Source organism: Sturnira hondurensis, unplaced genomic scaffold (genome assembly GCF_014824575.4).
Source record: "Sturnira hondurensis isolate 20B ecotype Veracruz unplaced genomic scaffold, ASM1482457v3 Scaffold0004136, whole genome shotgun sequence".
In the NCBI taxonomy this organism is placed as follows: domain Eukaryota; kingdom Metazoa; phylum Chordata; class Mammalia; order Chiroptera; family Phyllostomidae; genus Sturnira; species Sturnira hondurensis.
In genome coordinates, this window is record NW_028076767.1 from 28,483,383 (window position 1) to 28,506,437 (window position 23,055).

At 49.5% G+C, this 23,055-nt stretch overlaps 1 protein-coding gene and 1 pseudogene across 1 annotated transcript; one reads left to right on the forward strand and one right to left on the reverse strand.

Moving 5' to 3' along the window:
- The first annotated feature begins 597 nt into the window (after positions 1-597).
- On the forward strand, positions 598-22,839 carry DNTTIP1 (deoxynucleotidyltransferase terminal interacting protein 1). The gene is made up of 13 exons (XM_037044158.1): positions 598-788; positions 1,374-1,444; positions 3,978-4,074; positions 7,523-7,621; positions 10,631-10,699; positions 10,929-10,985; positions 11,240-11,298; positions 12,143-12,188; positions 14,075-14,133; positions 14,221-14,281; positions 20,270-20,341; positions 22,312-22,367; positions 22,479-22,839. The coding sequence occupies exons 1-13, from the start codon at positions 615-617 to the stop codon at positions 22,615-22,617; spliced, it is 1,059 nt and encodes a 352-aa protein (XP_036900053.1). The 5' UTR covers positions 598-614; the 3' UTR covers positions 22,618-22,839.
- LOC118985824 (signal recognition particle 9 kDa protein-like) lies at positions 3,340-3,782 on the reverse strand (annotated as a pseudogene).
- Positions 22,840-23,055: the final 216 nt, after the last annotated feature.

The window sequence follows — 23,055 nt, forward strand, 5'->3', positions numbered from 1 at the left end:
CAATTCTGTTCAGGGCCATCTAGCCTATACGGCAGAGTTAAGGGGACCTCTAGGGAACGCCACAGCTGCCAAACCCCTGCATCCCCGGCCCATCCCAGAATCACCAGTCTGGGGAAAGAAGCCCAGCTCCCTGGGGCTGGAGGAATCCACGGTCCAAGTCCCAACTTTCATTCTGATGCCTGCAGACTCAAGAGGCAGCCCTTGGGGTCGAGGGCTGGAATGAGTGTTCGGGACGAGGGCCTCCTGCTGTTGGTTTTCCGAGGCCCCGCATTAAGCCACTCCAATTCGGGGGCTGGGTACCGGCCATATTAAAATCTACAGTTTGAAAAGACTGAACTGCAGGTGCCACTCTACCAAACACTCCCCTACGCTCCCCAACCCCAGGCCCTGGAAACCTGCTCTCCTTCCTCTGCCCGCACTTCTCCAGAGAAATGTTCTTGACTGAACACGCCGCGTCTACACCCGAGACCCTAACCCTAAGGGTAGGAAGCCCCGCCCCCCACGATCTTCACCTCCTCCCCACACACCCCGCCCCCTCAGACGCGGCAGTTGGTTCCCATGGTAACTCCGCAGCTCGCGGCGTCGCGTTTTCGGGCAGGCAGCCGCGCGTTCCAATGACGTCACGAGGCCGCTTTCCGGCCCACTGGCGAAGTCGGCCGGGGCTTGTGAGGGTCGTGGGCGCCATGGGGGCCACTGGCGACGCCGAGCAGCCTCGGGGACCCGGCGGGACAGAGCGGGGCGGCCCGGAGCTGGGAGACTCGGGTGCAGCGGGGCAGCTGGTTCTCACGGTAAGACTGTCCCGAGGGAGGCCGGGCCGGGCCTGAGCTCGGGCCCGCAGGGCTTCGGGTTCCCCGGACCCTAGCCCGCGGGCGAGGGAAGGCGGTGGCTGGGGCTGGCTAGGGGGTTGGCGTTTTTTCGCAGTCTGACGGCCTGGACTTAAATTCTAGTGCTGCCCTCCTCGCTAGACGGCTTGGGTCAGGCTGTCAACTCCCCCTGAGCTCCAGTTTCCTCTTCTATAAAACGGAGATGATTAGTATTGGCCTCATAAGGTTGTTTTGGGGGTAGGATATAAATGCAGGTAAAGTGCCCAGCATATCAGACCTCACAGAGTGGGCCCTCCGTGAACACTGAATCCCTTCTTCCAGCCGTTCCTGAAAAGGTGGAGTCGGGACTTTTAAAGCAGGGAGGTCTCCCTGAGTTTCTCATCCCTAGCAGGGTCTTCCAATAACTGCCCCCCAGCCCCGCCCTACGGTGGGAGAGATGGTATCAGCATCTGAGAAGCAGCACTCTAGATTAAACTACATCCTACCCTCCCACCACCTTCACCCCAGCGTCGCAGACTTCGGTGACATCTGCTCCCTTGGTCCCCACAGAACCCTTGGAACATAATGATAAAGCACCGGCAGGTGCAGCGAAGGGGCCGCCGCTCACAAATGACAACAAGGTAAGGGATGGGACTTGCTGCCCCGGGGGCCCTTCCTTGGAAGGCAGCTTTGGGGTCCAGTCCTGGGTGTAGAGGCTGAGAAGAGGTGGTCAGGTAGCAGAAAGGGCCCTGGACTGGGAAAGCGGAGACTCAGATTCTGTGACTCTGGATGACTTTGATCGAGTCACTTCCCGCTCTGAACTCATGTGCAAAATAGGAGGGACAGGTGGGTCACACATTATCTGAGATCCCTAACCCCCACTAGCTCTGTGTTTGAGAGCTCTAAAGAGGCAGAGGCACGTGAAGGTTGAAAAATGGCATCCACAGGTGCTATAACCCTGTGGTAATATAGGGTAGTGATGAATGGTGAGTTATTATTATTATTATTATTAATTAAATAATAAAATGGAAGCAAGAGAGCACAAGATGGGCCTTTGGGCTGCTGATTATATTTCTTCACCTGGGTAGTGAGTAAATGAATGTTCATTACCATTATTTGCTAAAGTGTATAGACTTTTCTGTGTAAGTATTATACAGTACTTTACACTTTTTTTTAACTCTACACTAGTTGATGACTCTCTTTAGTCAAGAAGAGAACCTGGCCATCAACATACAGCTCAGAGAAATGTAATAAGAAACAAAACAAACAAAATTTGCTTACTGTATCTTTAGGCTCACTTTAGACTATATGAATACAGTATCCTCCAGTCAAGAAATTAGTAATTCTTGTGGAATTAAAACTTCAAGAGAAACGATATATACGTAATATTTTATTTACTGGCCTCTCTGAAACATGTCCAAATTCATACAGCTAATGGAACTTTCCTTATTAAAGTGTTGCTCAGCATGACAAATTCCTGACAAAAAAATATTTTCATGTAGGAATCAACATGTGAACATTACACTTCGGTGGTAAAATTCAAGTTACAAATGTAAAGTAAATAGCAAACAATATCATACTTCTGGTTCAGCGGAAAATGTAACAGTCGACAGTCACACTTAACGCCCAGTTAAGGAAGTAGAGAAGTGGGCAGGAGCGGCAGAGAGGCACGGAATGATTCAGCAGCGCACATAATTCTCAGCCCTCCTGAGAAACTGTACATTGGAAATAGGTGACAAATATACTATCATATGATGGCTTCAGACCATCAGTGATCATTCCATTCATGCCGTTTGAACACTCAGATTCAGAGGGTGCTCAGCCTTCCAATAGTCCTGTGAAGCCCTTCTATTCAAAAATATCTCTTAAGTTTAAAAAGTTCAAGATAAAGCACACTCGTTTTCATAATTGCGTTCAGATACAATCGGGGCTGCACTACTGTACATAATCAGGTATGCTGCTGTGCACAGTTAGGTCTGGTTACCAGATTTTACATTTCTTGGGCATCAGCTGCACGTATTTTATGGCCCCAAAGAAATCTATCAACTCAGCAAAATGATTACATTTACTTTCTTTTAAACATGAATAAACTTAAGGAAAAATGGGCTTTTTCTTGGTGTCTCATTTTCAAATTATTGATACAAACTTACCAAAGAAGTAATTATATATTTTACCCAGTGTCACGTAATCTGCAGAAAGTTTCCAAGATAGCCACCTTTCTTGTGCAATTTCCAAAAATAAGTAAAAGTTTGCTAACTGAAAGCATTTACACTTATTCCTAGCTCTCTAAAGTAAATATTCAGAAACAAAGTACAAAAAATGATCTCTTGGCTTCTGAATAGCCCACTTAGTTACATGAAGTATTTTCTGTCCCAATGCTTTCTCAAATTCAGAAGAAACTTAATTCAGGGGGGTGGGATGGGATGGGAGTAATAGACAGAAAACTGTACTTGAAAAATAATTAAATAAAAAAAAAAAAGAAGAAGAAGAAACTTAATTCCCAAGACCATGGCAAACAGTCTTCATTTCAAACAAGTCAGTCTGTTTCCATGGCAACACTGGGTTCCCTCGCTACCTTAAGTTACATTAGTTGACTGTGGAATTTCTCCATCTTCTTTACATCTTGAGCTTGGTCTATTCTATACACCAAACAAAGTAAATTGTCTATTACTTTAATAGTCTATTACAATTAAAGTAATTGTCTATTAAAGTAATACACAAACTTGCATCAGAATCTCTGTATTTGAGAACCATACGTGCCTTCGTAGGGTCGGTGAGGTAGAGTTTCTGGGCTGCCGGACTGAACTCCTCCCAGGTCTGGTACTGCAGCACTGTGGGCCTGCAGCAGAACGAGAACGAGAATGAGAACGGGAGAGGGAGACACAGGCGGGACCGGAGGTGTCCCAACTCAGCCCACCTCCCTCCCTCTTTCCCACTGCCACCAACCAATACCCCTAACACCTTTAAATTAACACTCATTTCATAGAGCTACAAGAATGAAATCAAGGCATGCATCTGTGTTGTTCACAGAGAACCCAGGCACAGAGCTAGTTCTCAGTAAGGGTTGTTAGTGTCATCGAAGACGCTATGTCAGTCATTGGCTGGCGGACTGAGAGAGGGTGTGTTGGGACATGTGCCCTGACTGTGCCCCCCCCCGCCCCCGTCTGCGTGCAGTTTCACGGATCCCGCCATCTCCATGGACCTCCTGCGAGCCGTGCTGCAGCCCAGCATCAATGAGGAGATCCAGACCGTGTTCAACAAGTACATGAAGGTGAGAGGGGCGCACGGGTAGAGCGTCCGCAGGGAGAGAGACTCGGGAGCAGTCCCTTCCTGCGTCGTTGTCTGCCTGGCTTCCTCTAGGGCACACAGACACCCAGCGTTTTCCAGTTCTGGAACCCTCTCTTTGGGGGCAATTTGAACACCTTTTTGCCAAGCTGTATTGTGAGCATGAAATTACGTAAGTGGAATATGCTCAGAACTGTGCTTCGAACATCGCTAGTGTTTTTATTACTTGTTTAATAATATCACCATATTATTATAGAAATTATTATCTAGGACTGTAAACTTCTGCATGGTTCTACGAGTAATGCCTCACGGATGCTTCAGACTGAACTCTGTTTTTTTTTGGGGGGGTGGTGGTTCCTAAACCTTCTCCTGTGTTTACTTGTTCCTTCCAGAAGTGCTTACTGGGCACCTGCTGTAATGGCAGGCACTGTTACAGGCATGGGGTATGGAGCGGTGAACAGAGCGGACAATGACCTTGTCCTCTGTTGGCAAAGCTGTACTTTGTTTGGGAGTGCCAGAGAGAAGGGGAAGGGGTGGCCAGTGGGGAGCAGGGGTGCTGCCTCATAGATTGTGGCTGGGAAAGCCCTCTGATAGAAGGACATTTAAGCAGAGATCTAAATAAAGTGAGGAAAGAACCAGCCATGCAGAGACCTGGGGGAGGAGCCACCCCTGCTGAGAGAACAAGGCCGAAGGCCCTGAGGCAGGACTGTGCTTAGAACCTTCAAAGCAACTCGGTGTCCAGTGTGGCAGGGGGAGACTGAGCCAGAGGAGAGTAGTAGGAGAGGCGATCAGAGATATGACAGGGAGAACCTTCGAGGCCATGGTCAGGACCTTGGATTTTATTACAAGTAAAATAAAGGCTTTTGGAGAGTTGAGCAAAGCGTGTGATCTGGACATTTTTAAAGAGTTACTCTGACTGTTGTATGGACAATAGACTGCAGAACCAGTTAGGAGGCTTGAGATGATAGTGGCTTGAGTGTTGGCAGTGAGGATGTTGGAAAAGGGTCAAGATTCTGTAGGCTACCCACGAGATTTGCCAGTGATTCGGAGGTGCAGGATGAATGAAAAAGAGAAGTAAACTGTTCCCTAAGTGATTCGCCCCGGGCAACTGCAAAATAGTCGCCTCGACCTTACTGGAGGAAGAGGGGGACAACAGAGGAAATCAGGAGCACAGTTGCTGATGGGTCAAGTTTGAAGGGACCACCATTCACTTAGAAACCAGAAACCAGGGGCTCCGCCCTCTTCTCTTGTGTCTTCCACATCCAGTGGCAGAGTCCTGTGCATTCCACTGCAGGGTCTATCCAGCCTGCCTCTGGACGTTTCCATCTTCCTTGCCTCTGATTTGGTTCAGGGCTTCGTTATTTCTCACCTGGGCCCCTACCGAAATCCCTAAGTGCCTCTGTTCTTTCCCTCTCTCAGCCCACCCTCCATAGCAGCTGCCAGTGATCCCTGAAATGTAATCCAGCGGTGTTGTTCCCCAGTTTAAAACCCCACAGTGACTTTCTTTTGTCTTCTGGGTAAAATTCAAATTCCTTCCCGGGGCATATATGGCCCACAGTGGTCCGTACCCTTCTCTGTACCCTGTCATTACTGTCCCTGATCTTCGTGCATCCCAGAATGCACCATGTACTCTCAAACCTCCACATGCAGAAATAAGGAAGTGAAGCCAGTAGGGAAAGGCGAAGCCAGGATTTAATCTAGGATTCCTGCCTCCATGGCCCTTTTCTTACTGCCTGTCCCAATAATGGGCACCATGACTTGGGAACCTTCTCCCCTGAACAAGGGGTGGGTAGATAAAATGTGGGGCTGCATGCTCCCCTCTTCATAGTCTGTGAGGATACCCCTCCTCGCACTTTGGAGGAGGTACAGATGAATTGATTACATCACAGCTTTGATAGGTTCATGCTCTTGGTTGACCTCGTCTGATCACTTTGTCTAAAGTGTTCCCCAATTTCAGCTACTCGTTTACTTGGCTGTTGTTGATTTTACAGAGGAAGGGGAAGGGAAAGAGAGATAAAGAGAGAAACATCAATTTGTTGTTCCACTTATTTATACATTCATTGATTAATTCTTATATGTGCCCTGACCTATTGAACCTGCAACCTTGGCATGTTGGAACAATGCTCTAACCAGCTGAGCTACTCAGCCAGGGCACAACTCATTTTCTTAAAGATGTTGAGGATTAAAGGTGTTTAAGATACTAAAGATGTTTAGGATCTTAAAGGTATCTAGATATGACTGACCTTGCCCAAAAGACTATTAATCTTTTATTTATTTCTGTAATTAAATAAATGCCCCATTTTAAAAAAATGCTCTAATTATAGAGCTTATAAAATAGGTTGATAGATGGATAGAGGGAAGGATAAATGAATGTGTGGTAGCAAATAAAACAAATGTTTGTTTCCTTCTGCAGAATTAATACATGCACATGATAAAAATTGAGAGAATATAGGTGAGAAAGCAATCATTCGTGATATCACTGCTGCTACTTTAACGTATATCCTTACACTTCTTGTGTCTCTGTGTTTGCTTTTTGCTGTTTTACATAAATAGGCTCCTGTGATGCCAAACTATTTTATAACTACTTCCTTCACTCGGCAGCATATCATGAACACCTTTCATGTCAAAATGTATTTCCTGTGCATCTTTACCATGATTTTTTAATCTTTGTGTATTTATGGTATGGCTCTGCCGTAATTTATTTGAATTGTACCCGAACATTTAGGTTATTTGATTTTGCACTGTTTACACGTTAATGCTGCAGTGACCGTCCTGTGGGCACCTCCGTGACTGTGCTCCTCTGTAAACGAGGGTAGAGTTGGGGTGAGCCTGGGACACCACTCGAGGTCTGCCTGATCTCAAAGCCATGCTCACGGTCCCTTTTCCCTTCTCCATGAGGGTGCAATAAATGCTTCTCTTCTATTTTTTATGCTTAAGCCATTTAACAAAAATACAAGAGAACCAATACATTTTTATTTACTTCTCAGTAAGTTTAAATCCTTGAGGGGCACAACATTACATGGCTTCTGCGTCCAGCAGCCTCAGCAGGACGGTTGCTGTGGAATTCAGCACGAGCCAGCCACTGTTCCCATGAGCCCTAGTTCCTTTCCCCAGGTGACTCGGGCTTTGCCTGGTCTGCCACCAGGAGTCACTGTGTTGCTTCGCACACATCAGCACATCTCTTGCCTGGGTAGAGTCCAGTTTCGTCTGGAGCATCTGCACATTCAGTTTTAAGCAGAGCCATGTGCTCCCTCTGGTTCTGGAGACCCCGCTGGCAGCCGGCAGCAGTGGCCCCGGTTAGAGTCCTGTTCCCGGCAGCCTCCCCAGCTCCCAGATGGCGGAGAAGAGCCCAAAGCTTCTCTTTCATATTGTTCCCTTCAAGTTGATACAGATTAGCAGGACCTCTGACTTTTCCTCTCGGCACTCCTCCCTAGTTCTTCCAGAGGGCAGCCCTGAACGTTCGAGACAATGTTGGGGAGGAAGTGGATGCGGAGCAGCTGATCCAGGAGGCCTGTCGGAGCTGCCTGGAGCAGGTGAGACCAAACAGGATGAGAGAGGTGGGCACAGGGCTTTGCAGAGAAATGGGATCCCGTCATCGGCTGGGGTGCCGGAGAAGCCCCTGCGCCCGGGTAGGGCGTGGAGGTGTTGTGGACAGAAGGGGAGGGAAGTAGCCACTGTGTGCCAGGCACTGCGGTACATGTTCTCTCATCTGTTCACTTGCATCCGGAAGAGACCCGATGTGGAAGACATGTTTTAATCCCCAACTTACAGACGAAGAAGCCGTGGCTTAGGACAAGCGAGAGTTAGAATAGCCCAGACCCATCTCACCTCTGTGAGTGCTTGTGACTTGATCCTTCGGGTAGTCGCAGCCCCTTTTGGCAGCATGGGGACTGTCACCCTTTCTGCACCCCTGCCTCTCAGGGTGTGGTCGGGAGGCATGACATCAGGTCTATAAATGGTTGTATCCCCAAGATAGTAGTGAACTTTTGCGTGTGTCAGCTGCTGCTATTAACAGGAATTGTCAGCATCACCCAGACTCTGCTCGATTCTGAAGCCATTAGCTGCCAGACATGGAACTTTCTTCATGACCAAAGCCACAGGGCTGCTTTGAGTTCAGTTAGGTGGGGGTAATTACCACAAGAAGACTGGCTGGCCAGCTACTTGGGCACAGCCACAGAAAAGAGCAGGATCGGGGCCTGGACCTCAGCTTTGGAAGGGCAGAGCTCCATCCCGGCAGTGAGAGCTTACATGGCTTCTTGGTGGCATTTGTCTCACTGGATCATGTCGTGTTTCTTAGAATGCTCCTCCCTTGGCTGCAGCCTCCCCAGCCCCACCTCTCTGCTTCCTGGGCCCGCTCCCCATCTCTGCCCGACCTCCAGCTGCCAACCCTGACTGTGGCGCACTCCCGAGTTCAGTCATCAGGCCCCTCTCTTCTGTGGCTCATTCTCGTTCCAGGTGGTTCTATCTTGTCCCGGGCTTTGAAGCTTAAAAGCTTAACTGCTGGTGATTCCAAATGTCTATCTCATCCCTGGGCTACTTCCATTCTTGTCTTCCCGTCCATTCTCACAGCACGCAGACCCACCTTCTTAAAGGCGGCTCGGGTTGTCCCCCTCTGCTCTTCAAGGCACTCCAGTGGCTTCACTTTGCCGGCAGAGTAAAGCCCTCACGCCTCACCATGGCCCACAGAGCCCTGCGTGGACAGGTTCCTGCCTCTTCAGCTTCCCCTCATCCCGCCTGTCCCCGCTGACTACACTGTAGCCATACTTCCGCTTCTCCAGCACATCAGCCCAGGGCCCTTGCACTCGCTGTTCTCACTGCCTGGCTTGCCCCACCCTTAACTCTCTACACGGCTGGCTTCTGCTTCTCTTCGAGTTTAGCTTACATATCAGCTCATGAGAGAGGCCGTCCCCGGCCTCTCCCTCCAAAGTGGCCTTCGCCCCACATCCTTCTCCACCTCCAGTCATTCTGTTACCTCACTTGTTCTTTGCCACTATTTCAGTTTGAAATTATGAATAGTTCATAGTGTTTATTTTCTGCCTCCCTCTCACACCCACCTCTGCTAAAATCTTGAGGGATATTTTTTAAGATTTTATTTATTTATTTTTGGAAAGGAGAGAGGGAGAGAAACATCAACCCGCGGTTGCCTCTTGTGCACCCCCTACTGGGGGCCTGGCCCACAACTCAGGCATGAGCCCTGACTGGGAATTGAACTGGCTACCCTTTGATTCACAGGCTGGCACTTAACCACTGAGCCATACCAGCCAGGACAAAATCTTGAGTTTTATAAGAGTTGAGGCCTGATCTTGCTCACTGCTATATTCCTAGCCCTAGAACATGACTGTTAATGTGAGTACACTGTTTGTTGAATGAGTGAGTGAGTGAATGAATGAATGAGTGAATAAACAAACGAATGAACAAATGGCAAGCAGAGAGCAGAGTCCCTGCTCCCGCAGAACTTACACCCCTGTTAGGGAGACAGGTGTGCAAAAGCATAATACAGACGTGTGCGTGGAGACTCGTGCACTCTGCACTGAAAAGGGACTTTTGGAGGAGATGATTGTGGTTCACTTTTGGACTCAGCCTATTCGGGGCAGCCACACATGGACTTGGGCAGACTCTATATAAACCTGGAGCACAAAGGGAGGCTACAGTGGAAGAGAAAAGTTACAGTCATCGGTTCATGTATGTTAATCGAAGCTGTGAGCATGGAGGGAAGCCGCTAGAGTATCTAAGGAAAGAGGACACAGTGAACAGAACCAGATGGAGGAGGATAAGCCAGCAAAGAAGGCTGGAGAGACTGGTTGGAGAAATGGGGGGGAAACCAGGGAAGCGTGGCCACAGGAGCCAATAGAAAAGCGTTTCCAGAAGGAGGCAGCCCCTCGGAGATGGCACGCACTGGCTCCTCGTCTCCACCCCTCGGCTGGGAGGCGACCTCCTCAGCAAGGCCTCGCCTGACCACCTGCCTCCAGGGGCCCTCCCTTCTGGCGAGTCTCTGTCACATCTGCCTGCGGTGTTTTCTTCAGAGCATTTCTCGTGATCTGAAATCACCGTGTTTATCTGTTTATTCGCTTACTATTCAGATTGCCCACAGAATCTAAGCTGCACAAAGGGAGGACCTTGCTTCTGTTACTTCCTGCTGCGTCCCCTGCAGTTACCCACTAAGCACACAATGCTTATTAAATGAAACCAGCAGCCTACTGAGGAATGTGTAGTATATCAACGCATTTAGTTAGAAAACACCTATAGTACGTATTTCCATGGAAAACAGTGAAGAAGAATTTACGTTGAAATGTTAATATTCTGTGGATACTGAGATGTCAGGTTTGATTATTTTACTTATATTTTCTAACTTTTAAACTGATCATTAATTACCGGAGTTTTTAAAAACATTCGTTACCTATTACCTACTTATGTGCGTCTCAGAGAGCCCTTGTACTGACCATGACCCCCAGTCCTGACCCAGTTCGGAGTGTGTCTGTAAAAAGGAAGGCAGAGAGGCCCCCGCCAAAATAGTGACGGTGAGCTTGGTCTCTTCCCTCCAGGCTAAACTGCTGTTCTCAGATGGAGAGAAGGTCATACCCAGACTGACCCATGAGCTTCCAGGGATAAAGGTCAGAGTCACTGCCCCAGGGTATTGGTGGGGGAGGCTGGTCAGACCAGGGTCCATGTACCTTCCATTTGTAGGACCAGATCCAAATAGCACCATGCTGGGAGAGTTTCTGAGGCCTGACTCAGGGAAGGGCTGGGGGGCATGGTCCAGGGGCCCAGTCCTCCGCAGTCCCCAAGCGCTGCAGCCCCCAGGCCCTGGCCTTCCCCTGACTCCCTTTCCTTTTTCTGCAGCGTGTTCGGCAGACAGAAGAGGAGGGTGCCCATCGAGGAAGTCCCATTCCCAAAAAGGTAAACCATCTCCATGTTTCCTGGCTGGGAAAGGGCCTCGAAGCTGCAGAGAAGGGGGTGGGCTTCCCCAGTGCACCCTGGGGCCTTTCTAGCCTGAGGAGCAAGAACCCTGGGAACACTCACTCTCCCTGTTCACTCTCAAGCATCATTTGGTTTCTTTGGAAAAACTCTCTTCACCAGTGACCCTGCACCTGCCAGCGGGGTGGGAGGGGCTTCCTCGGGGTCAGGCCTCTGACAGCTGTTCTTTGTGGCAGAGGAAGGGACGGCCTCCTGGACACATCCTGTCAAATGACCGAGCAGCCACTGGCATGGTGTGAGTAGGATCCAATGGAGCCGAAGGGAGCAGCAGGGAGGGCGTGGGCTTGGAGGGAAAGAGACCAGAGTTCTGTTCCATAGACGTCAGGGCTGTTTGGCTAAGGCAGTGAGGAGGGGGGTCACCCAGGTTTGTGGGGCAGGAGAAGAAAGCAGCGAGGAGGAGATGGTTTTATCTGCTTTTGCCCCAAAACGGTTCAGCCCAACCCAGTTAAACACCAGACTTTTCTTTACTGCTAGTACATACTGAATGTTTATAGTGTACTGTAACCAGTCCGAACACCTTAAATTTATTCCTTTTAATCCATACAGCCACCCTCTAATGAAGGTATAATTCGTTTTGCAGATCAGGAAACAGACTCAGAATTACTTGCCCAAGGTCAGACAGCTAATAAGGGGCAAAACTCCATTCCCTCTAGGATAGTCATTTTCAAAGATTTTTAAAGCAACAGAATCTTTTTTTTTCCGAACAAAACTTCACGTGGAGCCCCAGTGTATAAAGCAGATAAAGCCCCACTGGTCTGGTTAAAGGCGATGGGGGTAGCTTGGAGCCACTGGCTGGGGAGAGGGAGTAGCAGAATCCTCACCGACACAACGGCAGTTGCTGCTGTGACCTCCTCTTGATGGACAAGAACTGCAGCTCAGGGGGGTTCTTGGGTTCGATGTCCTGGGACAGCTTCCAGTCCAGTCCTTTCCCCGTGTACCTCCTCTACTGGGCTGCCAGGATGGAGGGCACCTGGGGCTAAAGTGAGAGTGTGTAGGGAACTCCCCCCACCACCAGCGACTTTCTGCCAGTCCTGGACCTGACCTTGGAGAATTCACCTTTCTTCTTGCCTTCCAATCAGGTGGAAACCAAAATCCTGTGAACCAATTCGTCGAGAAGGCCCCAAGGTATGAGTATGTGAGCGTGGCAGTGACCTCTCTCCAGGGAGACTCCGTCAAGACTCCAGGGCCCAGCCTGAGGGAAAGATGCTGGGGATGGTGATGGACATGTACACGCCAGTCCAGGGCCCCCTGCCCCTTACCCTACCCCCATTGCTGGCCACCCAGAAGGAGCTCACACAGTGGCTGCAGTTAGGGGCAAAACAGAGAAGGCTTGAGCCTGCTGAAGCCTTGCAAAAGCTAGTGGTCACTAACACTCATGCAGTACTTCATGTATGCCAGGCACTGCCCTAAATTTGACATGGATTACATCATTACATCATCCTGCCAGCTCCCTGTGGGCAGAGTTATTTCATTTAGTTACCTTATACACTGGTGTATATATACACCGAGGCCTAGGGACTTGGTCAGAGTTGCCACACCAGTAAGTGAGGAACCAAGTCTCAAACTCAAGGCCAGTTGACACCAGAGTCTGTGTTCTTGACTGTGAGCCTCTGTTGCTCCCAAAACAGTTGTTGCAAGCTCTGTTAGCAGCAGAACCCTTTAAGTACAGTCCTGCATGGGAGCCCCATGAAATAGGTGAAGCCCCACCATCCTGGTCCAGGCTGTGTCTGGTATATAAATGGCCTGCTCTTGTCCTACCAGCCCTCGCTTTCACAGGGTGACCGCACTTGTCTTAGAAAAGTCTGCTCTGTAAACCAGGTGGCCCTGTGTTCTCCTGGGCCCCTCTGGTCTTTCTGCCCCTCCCCCAACACTTCTTTTGTGAGCTCCTCCCCAGCGGGGTCCCATATAAAGGGGCGTCTCCAGAACTCTCCCCTCACTCACTCCTTCACCAGCTTCCTCTCTGGAAGATCTGAGTTGTTCACTCATGGTTCCAGGGACCAGCGTGCGCCAGAGTTGCCCTGCCACTCTGCCCCGCACCCCCTCTAGTTGAAATCTCGAATGTCCTACTGTCTGCTAGACCGCCCTGCCTGGAATTTCCATGGCATTCCAAACTCCACATGTCCATGACGGAAACCTGACTCTGTCCTTAGACCTTCTCTCTCACATTCTCTACTGTAGCCATCTTTGCCTCTTCCTTCCCTCCTCTCCCTGCATCCAGCCGAGTCCTGGGTGCTCCCACCTCCTACATGTATCACCGTTGCTATTCCCTGCTCTTCCTCCTCACAGCTCTCCTAGGTCGGGCCCTTGCTTTCTTTCCAAACTGCTCTATTACAACAATCTCTAAACTACACCGTCCCCGTCCCTCCCCCACCCCCTCCCCGCCTGTATAGTCTGCCACTTCAGACCCATTAGCCACATTGCAGAAGATGCGCTGCTGTCTTTAAAGCAAACCCTACCCCGTGTGGAGTCTCCCAGTAGCTCCCCATAGCCTTCAGACTGAGGAAAATGTGCCTCCAGGCTCTCCTGGCTTCTCTCCCGAGTCTCCTTAGTTCCCACTCCCTAATGTGTGCTCTCTCTTTGGGCAGCACAGAATTGCTTGTGGTCTCCCCAACATGCCAGACCAGCTCTCATGCCGCCCCTTCCTCCTCCCTACTGCCCTGTCTAACTCATGCTCACCCTTTCAGAATCAACTTGGGAATTACCTCTTTCAGCTTCCTGTTACCCTTCCCTTTGGTACCCCCTACACCTGCACTCACCTGTGTCATTGCCCATCTCGGGGCGGTGTAATTATCCCTACACATCAGTCTGTGGCTCCCTGGAGAACAGACTGTCTTCCTCATCTCTTTATCCCCAGTGTCTGGCACAGGGCCTGGCATGTTGTAAGTATTCAGTTTCTTAAATCAGCTGTTCTGAATAATGGACAAGGGTAGTGTCAGTAGAGGTGGGGGGACAGTATTTCCTTCTGCGCAATGATCGGCCTCACCCTCCCCCGCCTTTCTGTTTGTGCACAGTGGGACCCAGCTCGGCTGAATGAATCGACCACCTTTGTGTTGGGGTCTCGAGCCAACAAGTAAGTCTAGGCTCTGGCAGTGAGGGAGGGGTCCGCGCCCAGGACTCCGGCTGCTGGAGTCCTTACTGCTTGTCTGTTACTTTTCAGAGCCCTGGGCATGGGGGGCACCCGAGGGAGGATCTACATCAAGCACCCACACCTCTTTAAGGTAGGTGAGTGCTGGGGGTCAGGCAGGTCATTGCAGGGGAACCTGTGACGCCGGGAACTGGAGATGGCACAGGGAAGCTTGGGACAAACACCTATCTGGGAGTGAGGGCTCTGGGTTCTTGTTACCCTTGACCTTTGTCTTTCGAAGTTTACTCAGCACCTCTGGGTACTTGCGCATGTATTTATCGTGTACCAAACATGCTTTTAGGCACTACACTTACAACATCTCTTAGAACTGTCCTTTAAAATTGGTACGGTTGAGAAGGGCTAAGTGACTTGCTCAGAGTTACTCAGCTAGTAATGAGTGAGTCGGGATTCAAATCCGGGTGTGTTGTGGGCCAAGCCTGAGCTCTTAACCACACCTTATCATCTGCGAGGACATTGGGGCAGGACAGTGGTTCGGCCCTTTTCTGAGAAGGGACGCCCCTGGAGAGCCGCTGCGCTCGATCCCCACCGCTGGCTCCCCACCGTCTGAGTGGGTGGGCGGAGCATGAATTCATTCACCTTCTTAAGTGAATTTGTATTCGTCACAAGGGCCCCCAGACATATTAAGAAAAAAAACTGCATGTGTAAGCACGACATGTTTTTGACACCTATTCATAAGGCGTGGTCCCCCTCACCAGAACTACGTGTCCCCTCCGAGGTCCCAGAATCATGGACTCTGTGTACAACATTCTGCGCAAGTTCCAGTTCTTCGAAGGGCAGACCTGCCCCCTCTGTTGTTTCAGTCTTGTACTTGGGGTTCCTACAACCCAGACAGTTTGCCTACTTGTTGCGTCGTCTTGTTCCTTAGTGTCTTCACTCCTATCGTTCCCTTTACCTGGACGGGAAGGAGGGTCATCTTACTCCCGTCCCCTTACGTCTCTTCGTTACGATCCACGTCCTCCGAGGCCTTGATGCGTCATCCCCCAAATGCCCTCGGACCTACTTTGGCTTCCTGTGGCCTGACGGTTAAGACAAGGTTTCGGTCCTGGTTCCATCACTTCCTAGCTGTGTGACCCTGGGCAAGTGGCGCCACATTTCTGATCCCATTTTGTTGTCTATGAAATGGGAGTGATGCAGACTAACTCACAGGGTCGGTAGAATGAAGAGAGAGGGTGCATTTAAGCACCCAACGCAGTGCCCGACACATAGCAAGGGGGAAGCTCAATAAACGTCAAGCATTATCACCCAATTCTGAGACCCGCCATTTGTAATGGGCTCCCATCCACACCAGTGGGCAATGCTTACTGTCTCTCATTTTGACCTTTCCAGTCTAATAAGTGAAGGGAAAATGTGTTTTACTTTTAATTCTGTATTCATGACAATAGCAACTTCCATTCATTGCAGTCTACTTGTATTTCTTATGCAAACTGCCTATTACGTCTTTTGTCAATTTTTTGACCTAAGGCATTATTCAAATTTTTCTTCAACTTTTTTTAATATATTTTATTGATTATACCATTACAGTTGTTCTATTCCCCCCCTTCATTCCCCTCCACCCGCACCTTCCCTCCCCCACTATTCTCCCCCCCTTAGTTTATAACCACGTGTCTCAATTTCTTTAGATTCTATATTTCCCCCACTATTCTCGCCCTCCCCCCTATCTATTTTCTACCTACCATCTATGCTATCTTCTGTGCCTTCTCCCCCCTTCTCCTCCTCCCACCCCCCTGTTTCTAACCCTCCATGTGTTCTTCATTTCTATGTTTCCACTCCTGATCTAGCTGTCCTCTTGGTTTGCTTTCATTTTAGGTGTGGTTGTTAATAACTGTGTGTTTGCTGTCCTTTCACTGTTAATATTTTTCATCATCTCTTTCTTATATAAGTCCCTTTAGCATTTCATATAATAAGGGCTTGGTGATGATGAACTCCTTGAACTTGACCTTATCTGAGAAGCACTTTATCTGTCCTTCCATTTTAAATGAAAGTTTTGCTGGATAAAGCAATCTTGGCTGTAGGTCTTTGGATTTCATGACTTGGAATACTTCTTTCCAGCCCCTTCTTGCCTGTAAGGTCTCTTTTGAGAAATCCGCTGACAGTCTGATGGGTACTCCTTTGTAGGTGACTGTCCCCTTATCCCTTGCTGCTTCTAGGATTCTCTCCTTCATTTTGGTCTTGGCTAATGTAATTATGATGTGCCTTGGTGTGTTCCTTCTTGGGTCCAACTTCTTTGGCACTCTCTGAGCTTCCTGGATTTCCTGGAAGTCTATTTCCTTTGCCAGACTGGGGAAGTTCTCCTTTATTATTTGTTCAAATACGTTTTCCACTCGTGGCTGTTTCTTTCCCCCTTCTGGTACCCCTATAATCCGGATGTTGGAACGTTTAAAGATGTCCTGGAGGTTCCTAAGCCTCTCCTCATTTTTTTGAATTCTCATTTCTTCATTCCTTTCTGGTGGGATGTTTTGTTCTTCCTTCTGGTCCATTCCATTGATTTGAGTCCCAGTTTCCTTTCCATCACTATTGGTTTCCTGGACATCTCCCTTCATTTCAATTAGTTTAGCCTTCATATGTTCCTCTAATTTGTGACTGTACTCTACCAATTCTGTGAGCATCCTGATAAATAGTGTCTTAAATTGGGCTTCTGAGAGGCTGGCAATCTGTTGGTCGCTTAGAGTTATTGGCTCTGGGACTTTGAGTTCTTCTTGCGCCATCTTTTGGGCTGTTTGTGCCTGTTAAGTAGCAGGATCGGAGCCCTAGGTTTTCACCAGAGCAGGGCAACTCAGTCGCTGGGTTGTGACGCTGTATGTGGGGGCAGGGTCAAAGAGGGACAATGGCTTCCCTCCGCCGCCTGCTGCCGAGACCCCCGCTGGCACCGCAGCCACCACCGTCACCAGGCCCACGCGCCTCGCTCCATAGCACGCGAGTGTGCCACCGCTGTCAGCCCTCCACTACTGGGTTCGCCCCCTGGGGCCTGCGTGGTCCGTCTCACTGCGCGCGAATGTGCGACCTTGGTCAGTCTGCCCCGCACCCCGACTAGGTCCGGGCTGCCTGCGCTCCTAGGTCTGTCCTGCCCGACCCAGCTCCGCTGCTGGCTCCGCCTCTCTTACCATCCTCATTGAACGGTTCGTAGCTGTGGGACTTCCGTATAATTCCGTTTTCTGGTCTCTGGGTGTGTCTTAGTGCTCCAAAACTTTTGTTGTATTGAAACTTGGTTGTGGGAGAAGGCACAGTGTTTCCACCTATGCCTCCATCTTGACGGAAGTCCCCTTCTTCAACTTTTTCAAATTATAGAAATAATTTACAAACTCATTCTTGTAAAAAGTTTCAAATGATACACAGAAGCTAATAGGGAACCAACACAGAGCTTCCCTCACCCTTAACTCTGACTGTCCCCCCATGGAGGCCCCACCAACACCAAGGGGGTCTTCACTCCCCTTCCCCTGTGTGTGCACAGAGAGTGTGTGTCCTTCCTTGTCCCCTAGTGGTATTTTATGTTATTGAATTCATAGTACACATGTTGTTCTCTTATTTTATTTTTTCTGCCCCCAAATTTATTCATTCATCAAACAAAAACTGACTGCGTGCAGAGCATTTGCAAAGTGCTAGGGATACAGCAGCGAACCAATCACACACACAGGCCCCTGCCCTGACGGAGCTTGCCTCGTACACGGGGCATGCTAGGGTCTGCGAGCCAAGCCCAGCGTTTCTACATTTTCAAAGTACTTTGTTTACATTTTTATTTATTGATTTTTTTAAAGAAAAAGAGGAAGGGAGAGAAGCATAGATTTGTTGTTCCATGTATTGGTGCATTCGTTGATGGATTTTTGTACGTGCCCTGACTGGGGATCGAACTTACAAACCTTGGTATATCAGGACAACACTAACCAACTGAGCTACCCGGCCAGGGCAGAGGGTTTAACATTTGTAAAGGGGGGAAGGGGTGGAGTTTCAGAAGTGAAGAATGGTATGTGACAGAGATGTACCTCCCATATGTGACTGGCAAAGCCTAAAATATTTACCAGCTGGCCCTTTACAGGAAAAGTATGCCAGCCACTGTAGATCTGATGGATGATGCCTTAGAGATTTGTCCATGTTATTGAATGAGTCTCCCTCATTTTATTTTTAACAGCTGTACAGAATTGATAGAATAAATATTCCATCATTTACCTCATTGTCCCTGCTGACGGGTGTCTGGTTTTGCAGCTGTTCATAAGCAGCGCTGCGGCGGACATGCTCATGCCCGTGTGTGAGCGGTTCCGAAGGGTAACCCCTGGAGATGGGTCTCCGGGCAGAAAGTGCACACTTTAAAGATTTTGACTGACATTCGGATTACATGGGAAGTGAAACAGTATTTAAACTCAAAGGTCGTCACCATCCATATTTCCCAGCTTGGTCTCCATTTCCGAGGTTCTGCCTGCTTTATAAAACCTGTCTTTATTGGCCTGGCCAGGTGGCTCAGTTGGTCAGAGCATCGTCCTGTACGCCAAAAGGTTGCAGGTTCCTTTAGTACCCGTTCAGGGCACACAAGGGAGGCAACCGATCGATGTTTCTCTCTCTCTTTCTCCCTTCCTCTCTCTAAAATTAATAAACATAGCCTCTGATGAGGATTTTTTTAAAAAACCTACCTTTATTGAGCATTTACTATGTGTCATTCTCTGTTTAGCACTTTATATGAACCATTGTATTGATTTTTAACAACCCTACAAGTATTAATACTGTCTGTTTTACAAATGAAGAAACTGAGTGTCAAGGAAATTACTGCCCAGGCCTCCGCCATCTAGTAAGTGGCAGAAACCAGACTTTAAACTTTTGGTCTGCTTCCCAAACCAGGTTCTTAACTGTGATGCTATCCTTCCTCCCCCGAAGCGTGAAGTGTCCTGTTTCTTGTCTTAGTGAATCTGGCCACCATACCGGTCCCACGTGTTCCATAGGCTCCCCCAGATCGCTGTTGCAAAGAGGAGAGGAGCTCTGTAGGGACAGTCACCAGGCTGACTCGCGTCGGAGATGCTGTGTGTTGAGGAAGGAGAAGGTTGGGGGCTAGATGTGAACTAAATCTCTGGAAGTCAGGTCCCACCCCCGGTTTCCTGGGCTCCCCTGCCCTTGCTCTAAAGGGGTCCTTGTGCCCTCTACACCCACCCAGCCAGGACAAGGGCTTGTTGATGAGACCTGCTTAAGGGCCTGTGGGGGGGCTCTGTGTACAGAGCCCCCCTCGTCTGCTACAGATGAGAATAAGTCTGCCAAGACATGATCTGCTTGAGGAGGAAAGGTGGCGGATCTCTCAGAGGAGAAGGGCCTTGAGCCTGTTCCTCAATGGGCTTTTATTGGGTTCGATTTGCACAGGAATACAGGTAAGCTCATCAATCATTATGGGCAGTAAGGACCAAACAATAGAAAACATTCAAAGAACTATGAGGGCTTATTCTGAGTCAGGGTCATTAGCTAAAGGGCTATAAAACTTTGGGAAACAAACTCATTTCCTGCTTGGACCCTTTTCAGGAAATTGAGAATATCCTTAGCAAAGCAGGTTTCCCGGGATTTTATGCATTCTTTCTTAAGCATGATCCCCAGAGATCCGCCTATTGCTGCCCATGGCTGCACTGCAATGTTTCAGGCTTAAATCAGGCGTGGGGAGTAAAGCAGCCAAGAGATTAGGAGATTTCTTGCAGACAGAATGAGGACTCAGGCTACGTCAAAGCCAAGGGGCGAGGGTCCATTTCCCCCTTTTTCTGTAGCCCCCCCCCAAATCCTTCCCTGAGGGCCCCTTCATGACCATGCCTGTCTTAGGTCTTCTCTCCCTTGAAGAATCTTACTGTCATTGACTAACTAGTCATCCCGCCGGGGTCAAGCAGGGTAAAGTAAAGGGGGCAGAGGCGGCACCCCAGCCAGGGAGATAAGCTTTGCCTCCGTAGTGGTTTATGGTCCCAAGGTCCTTTACTCAGCCTTAGCCATGGGGGGTTACAGCTTCTGAAACAAGGCAGGGCAGTTCCCAACATAGGCCAAGGGTGAGTTTTAGAACCAAGCCCCTCCCACCAGGCTAACGTCTCCTCTGTGACTTCGTCCCTCACAGTATGCAGCTGACCCCCAGGACAAGCACTGGCTGGCCGAGCAGCATCACATGCGGGCAACAGGGGGGAAGATGGTGAGCACTGTTCCCTCGTGGCACTGCCGCAGACCCCCAGCCCAGGGGCCGGGCTTCTGGCTGTGAGAGGCAGCTCACCTCCAAATGCGAGAGACTTCCAAAGCCTGGCGAACGTAGGAAGGGAGGCTTGTAANACCAGGCTAACGTCTCCTCTGTGACTTCGTCCCTCACAGTATGCAGCTGACCCCCAGGACAAGCACTGGCTGGCCGAGCAGCATCACATGCGGGCAACGGGGGGGAAGATGGTGAGCACTGTTCCCTCGTGGCACTGCCGCAGACCCCCAGCCCAGGGGCCGGGCTTCTGGCCGTGAGAGGCAGCTCACCTCCAAATGCGAGAGACTTCCAAAGCCTGGCGAACGTAGGAAGGGAGGCTTGTAAGGGCAGAGGGGGCCCATCCCTTCATGCTGGAGGGCAGGCTGCAGTCCTGGGTTCCCCTCGCTGTCCCTGGGCCTCCCACACAGCACCCCCTCTCCTCCCATCCCTCCCATTTAGATTTTGTTAGCTGCGTACAACAGCAGGTACAAGACACACTTCATATAACTCACCACTATGCCCGTTGACAGCTCTCACTCATCAATCACAACACCCTGCCACCAGACACCATTAGAAAATCTGTCCTCGACACAGTGCCCCAGGCAGCGCCCCTTTCAGTAAAATCGAAACTTGTTTGCCACACCTGGCAGCCCCTCCCAGAATCACCTCGAGTTTTCTGCTCACATCAAGCCGAGACCTTAGGAAAATCACCCTTGCACGAGTTCTAAAACTGTGGTGGGGTCTTGCCCATCACAGGTGGTGTCCCTCCTCCCCCCGACCCTGCCAGACTCAGCAGCTCAATTGATGACACTGAGCAATACACCAAGAATCTAATGGCCTTATATACTAGTATACCATCTCCTACCTGATATTAAAAGCTGTCTTTTATTTTACTACTCTATTTAAACCTACACCCTGCTTCAAAAAAGATTTTAGGGAGCTTACCATTGATTCATAAAATGCAGTATAACAGAAATAAGAAACAAGAAGGAAAAGGAAAAACAGGATCTAAAATTAAGCCATGAGCAAGGCTATATTTTTCATTTGTTTGATTGAATTGCTGGCCTAGGAGACCAGTGCACTTAGGGGTTTCCACAAATTCAGCTCTAGGCCCCTGGGGAACACCTGGTCTGTTACAGAGTTCTCAGTGCCCTGGAGGTGGAGACAGTCAGATTCCTCAAGGGGCACCCAGTTGATCATTCCTGCCTCTAAGACTAGGGAGAAACATTTCCCATGGAAGACTTTCCTTCTCATATGACGGACAACATCCTCCGTATAGCGCACTCACAAGAGGGCTCGCTCCCACTGCAGCCCGTGGCATTGTGCCTGGGCAGTTTTATAGGCGCCAGGGCAACACAGTCCAGTGACTAGACAGTTTTCCCTTCTGCCATGAAGTTCAAAACTTCCTCCAGATTTCCTGTTTCCATGTGTATTTTGCCAGCTCTCATGCCAGTTTGTTAATAATGGCACCTCAGGGTCCTTTTTAAAAAATATTTTATTTACTTATTTTCAGAAAGAGGGCAAGAGAGGAAGAGAAACATCAATCGGTTGCCTCTCACGTGCCCCCAACTGGGGACCTGGCCTCCAACCCAGGCATATGCCCTGACCGGGAATCGAACCCGTGACCTTCTAGTTCACATGCTGGTGTTCAAGCCACTGAGCCACAGCAGCCAGGGCACAGGGTCTTTTTTCAAAAGAGGAAGAAGTTATAGTCACCAGTTTTCACTCCCTCACCCATAAAAGTTTCTATTTGAGTGAAAGATTGTCTCAAGAAACTGTTCCCCAGACAGTCTCTCCCTATGTGCTCTCCCTACTAAATTATAAACTGTGCCCCCTCCCTTACAGCCCTTATATTAAACAACTGTTTAATAAAGTGTTACTGAGTTAGATGGAAATGAATCAGGGTTCATGGTCACTCTGCTTTGCTCCCGCCCCAGGCCTACCTCCTCATTGAGGAGGACATCCGGGACCTCGCTGCCAGCGATGATTACAGGTAAACCCAGTAGGTCTGTCCCCTCCTCTTTCCCCTGCCTTGCAGTAGCCCCCAGGGTGACCCTGGGCCTACATCCTGTCTTCAGCTTTTTTCCCTCCATGTCTGTTTCAGAGGATGCCTCGACCTGAAGTTAGAGGAGCTGAAATCCTTTGTCCTACCCTCCTGGATAGTTGAGAAGATGCGAAAGTACATGGAGACCCAGCGGACAGAGAATGAGCATCGCGCTGCTGATGCACCTGCACAGACCTGAAGCCAAGTCCCCTGGCTGCACTTGGCAGCCATCCTCCAAGACCCTGTTGCCCCGATGTCTGAGGCCACCGCTGAGACTGCGCCTGGATGGGTGACAGCAGCATTAAGCTGTGTCTGGGTTCCTCTGTAGTGACTCACTACAGAGCACCCTCAGACTGGCATGTGGTTCTGTATTTGTAAAGTTGTTAGGATGCGAAGCAATTAAACAGTTTGTAATAAACACAGAGGGTGAGCCTGCTGTGCGTCCTGCCTTGTGAGGGCTGGAGAAGCATCAAGGGCCCTAGAAGGAGTGGGTAGAGGGAAAGGGGGCCGGTTGCCCCCTCCAGTCCCCGGGCACATGCGTCTTGCTTTATGAGGTGAAGGTGGGAACACCTTGCGCACCGCCCTGTCCCTCGAATTTTTTTAAAGATTTTATTTATTTTTAGGAATATGGTAAGGG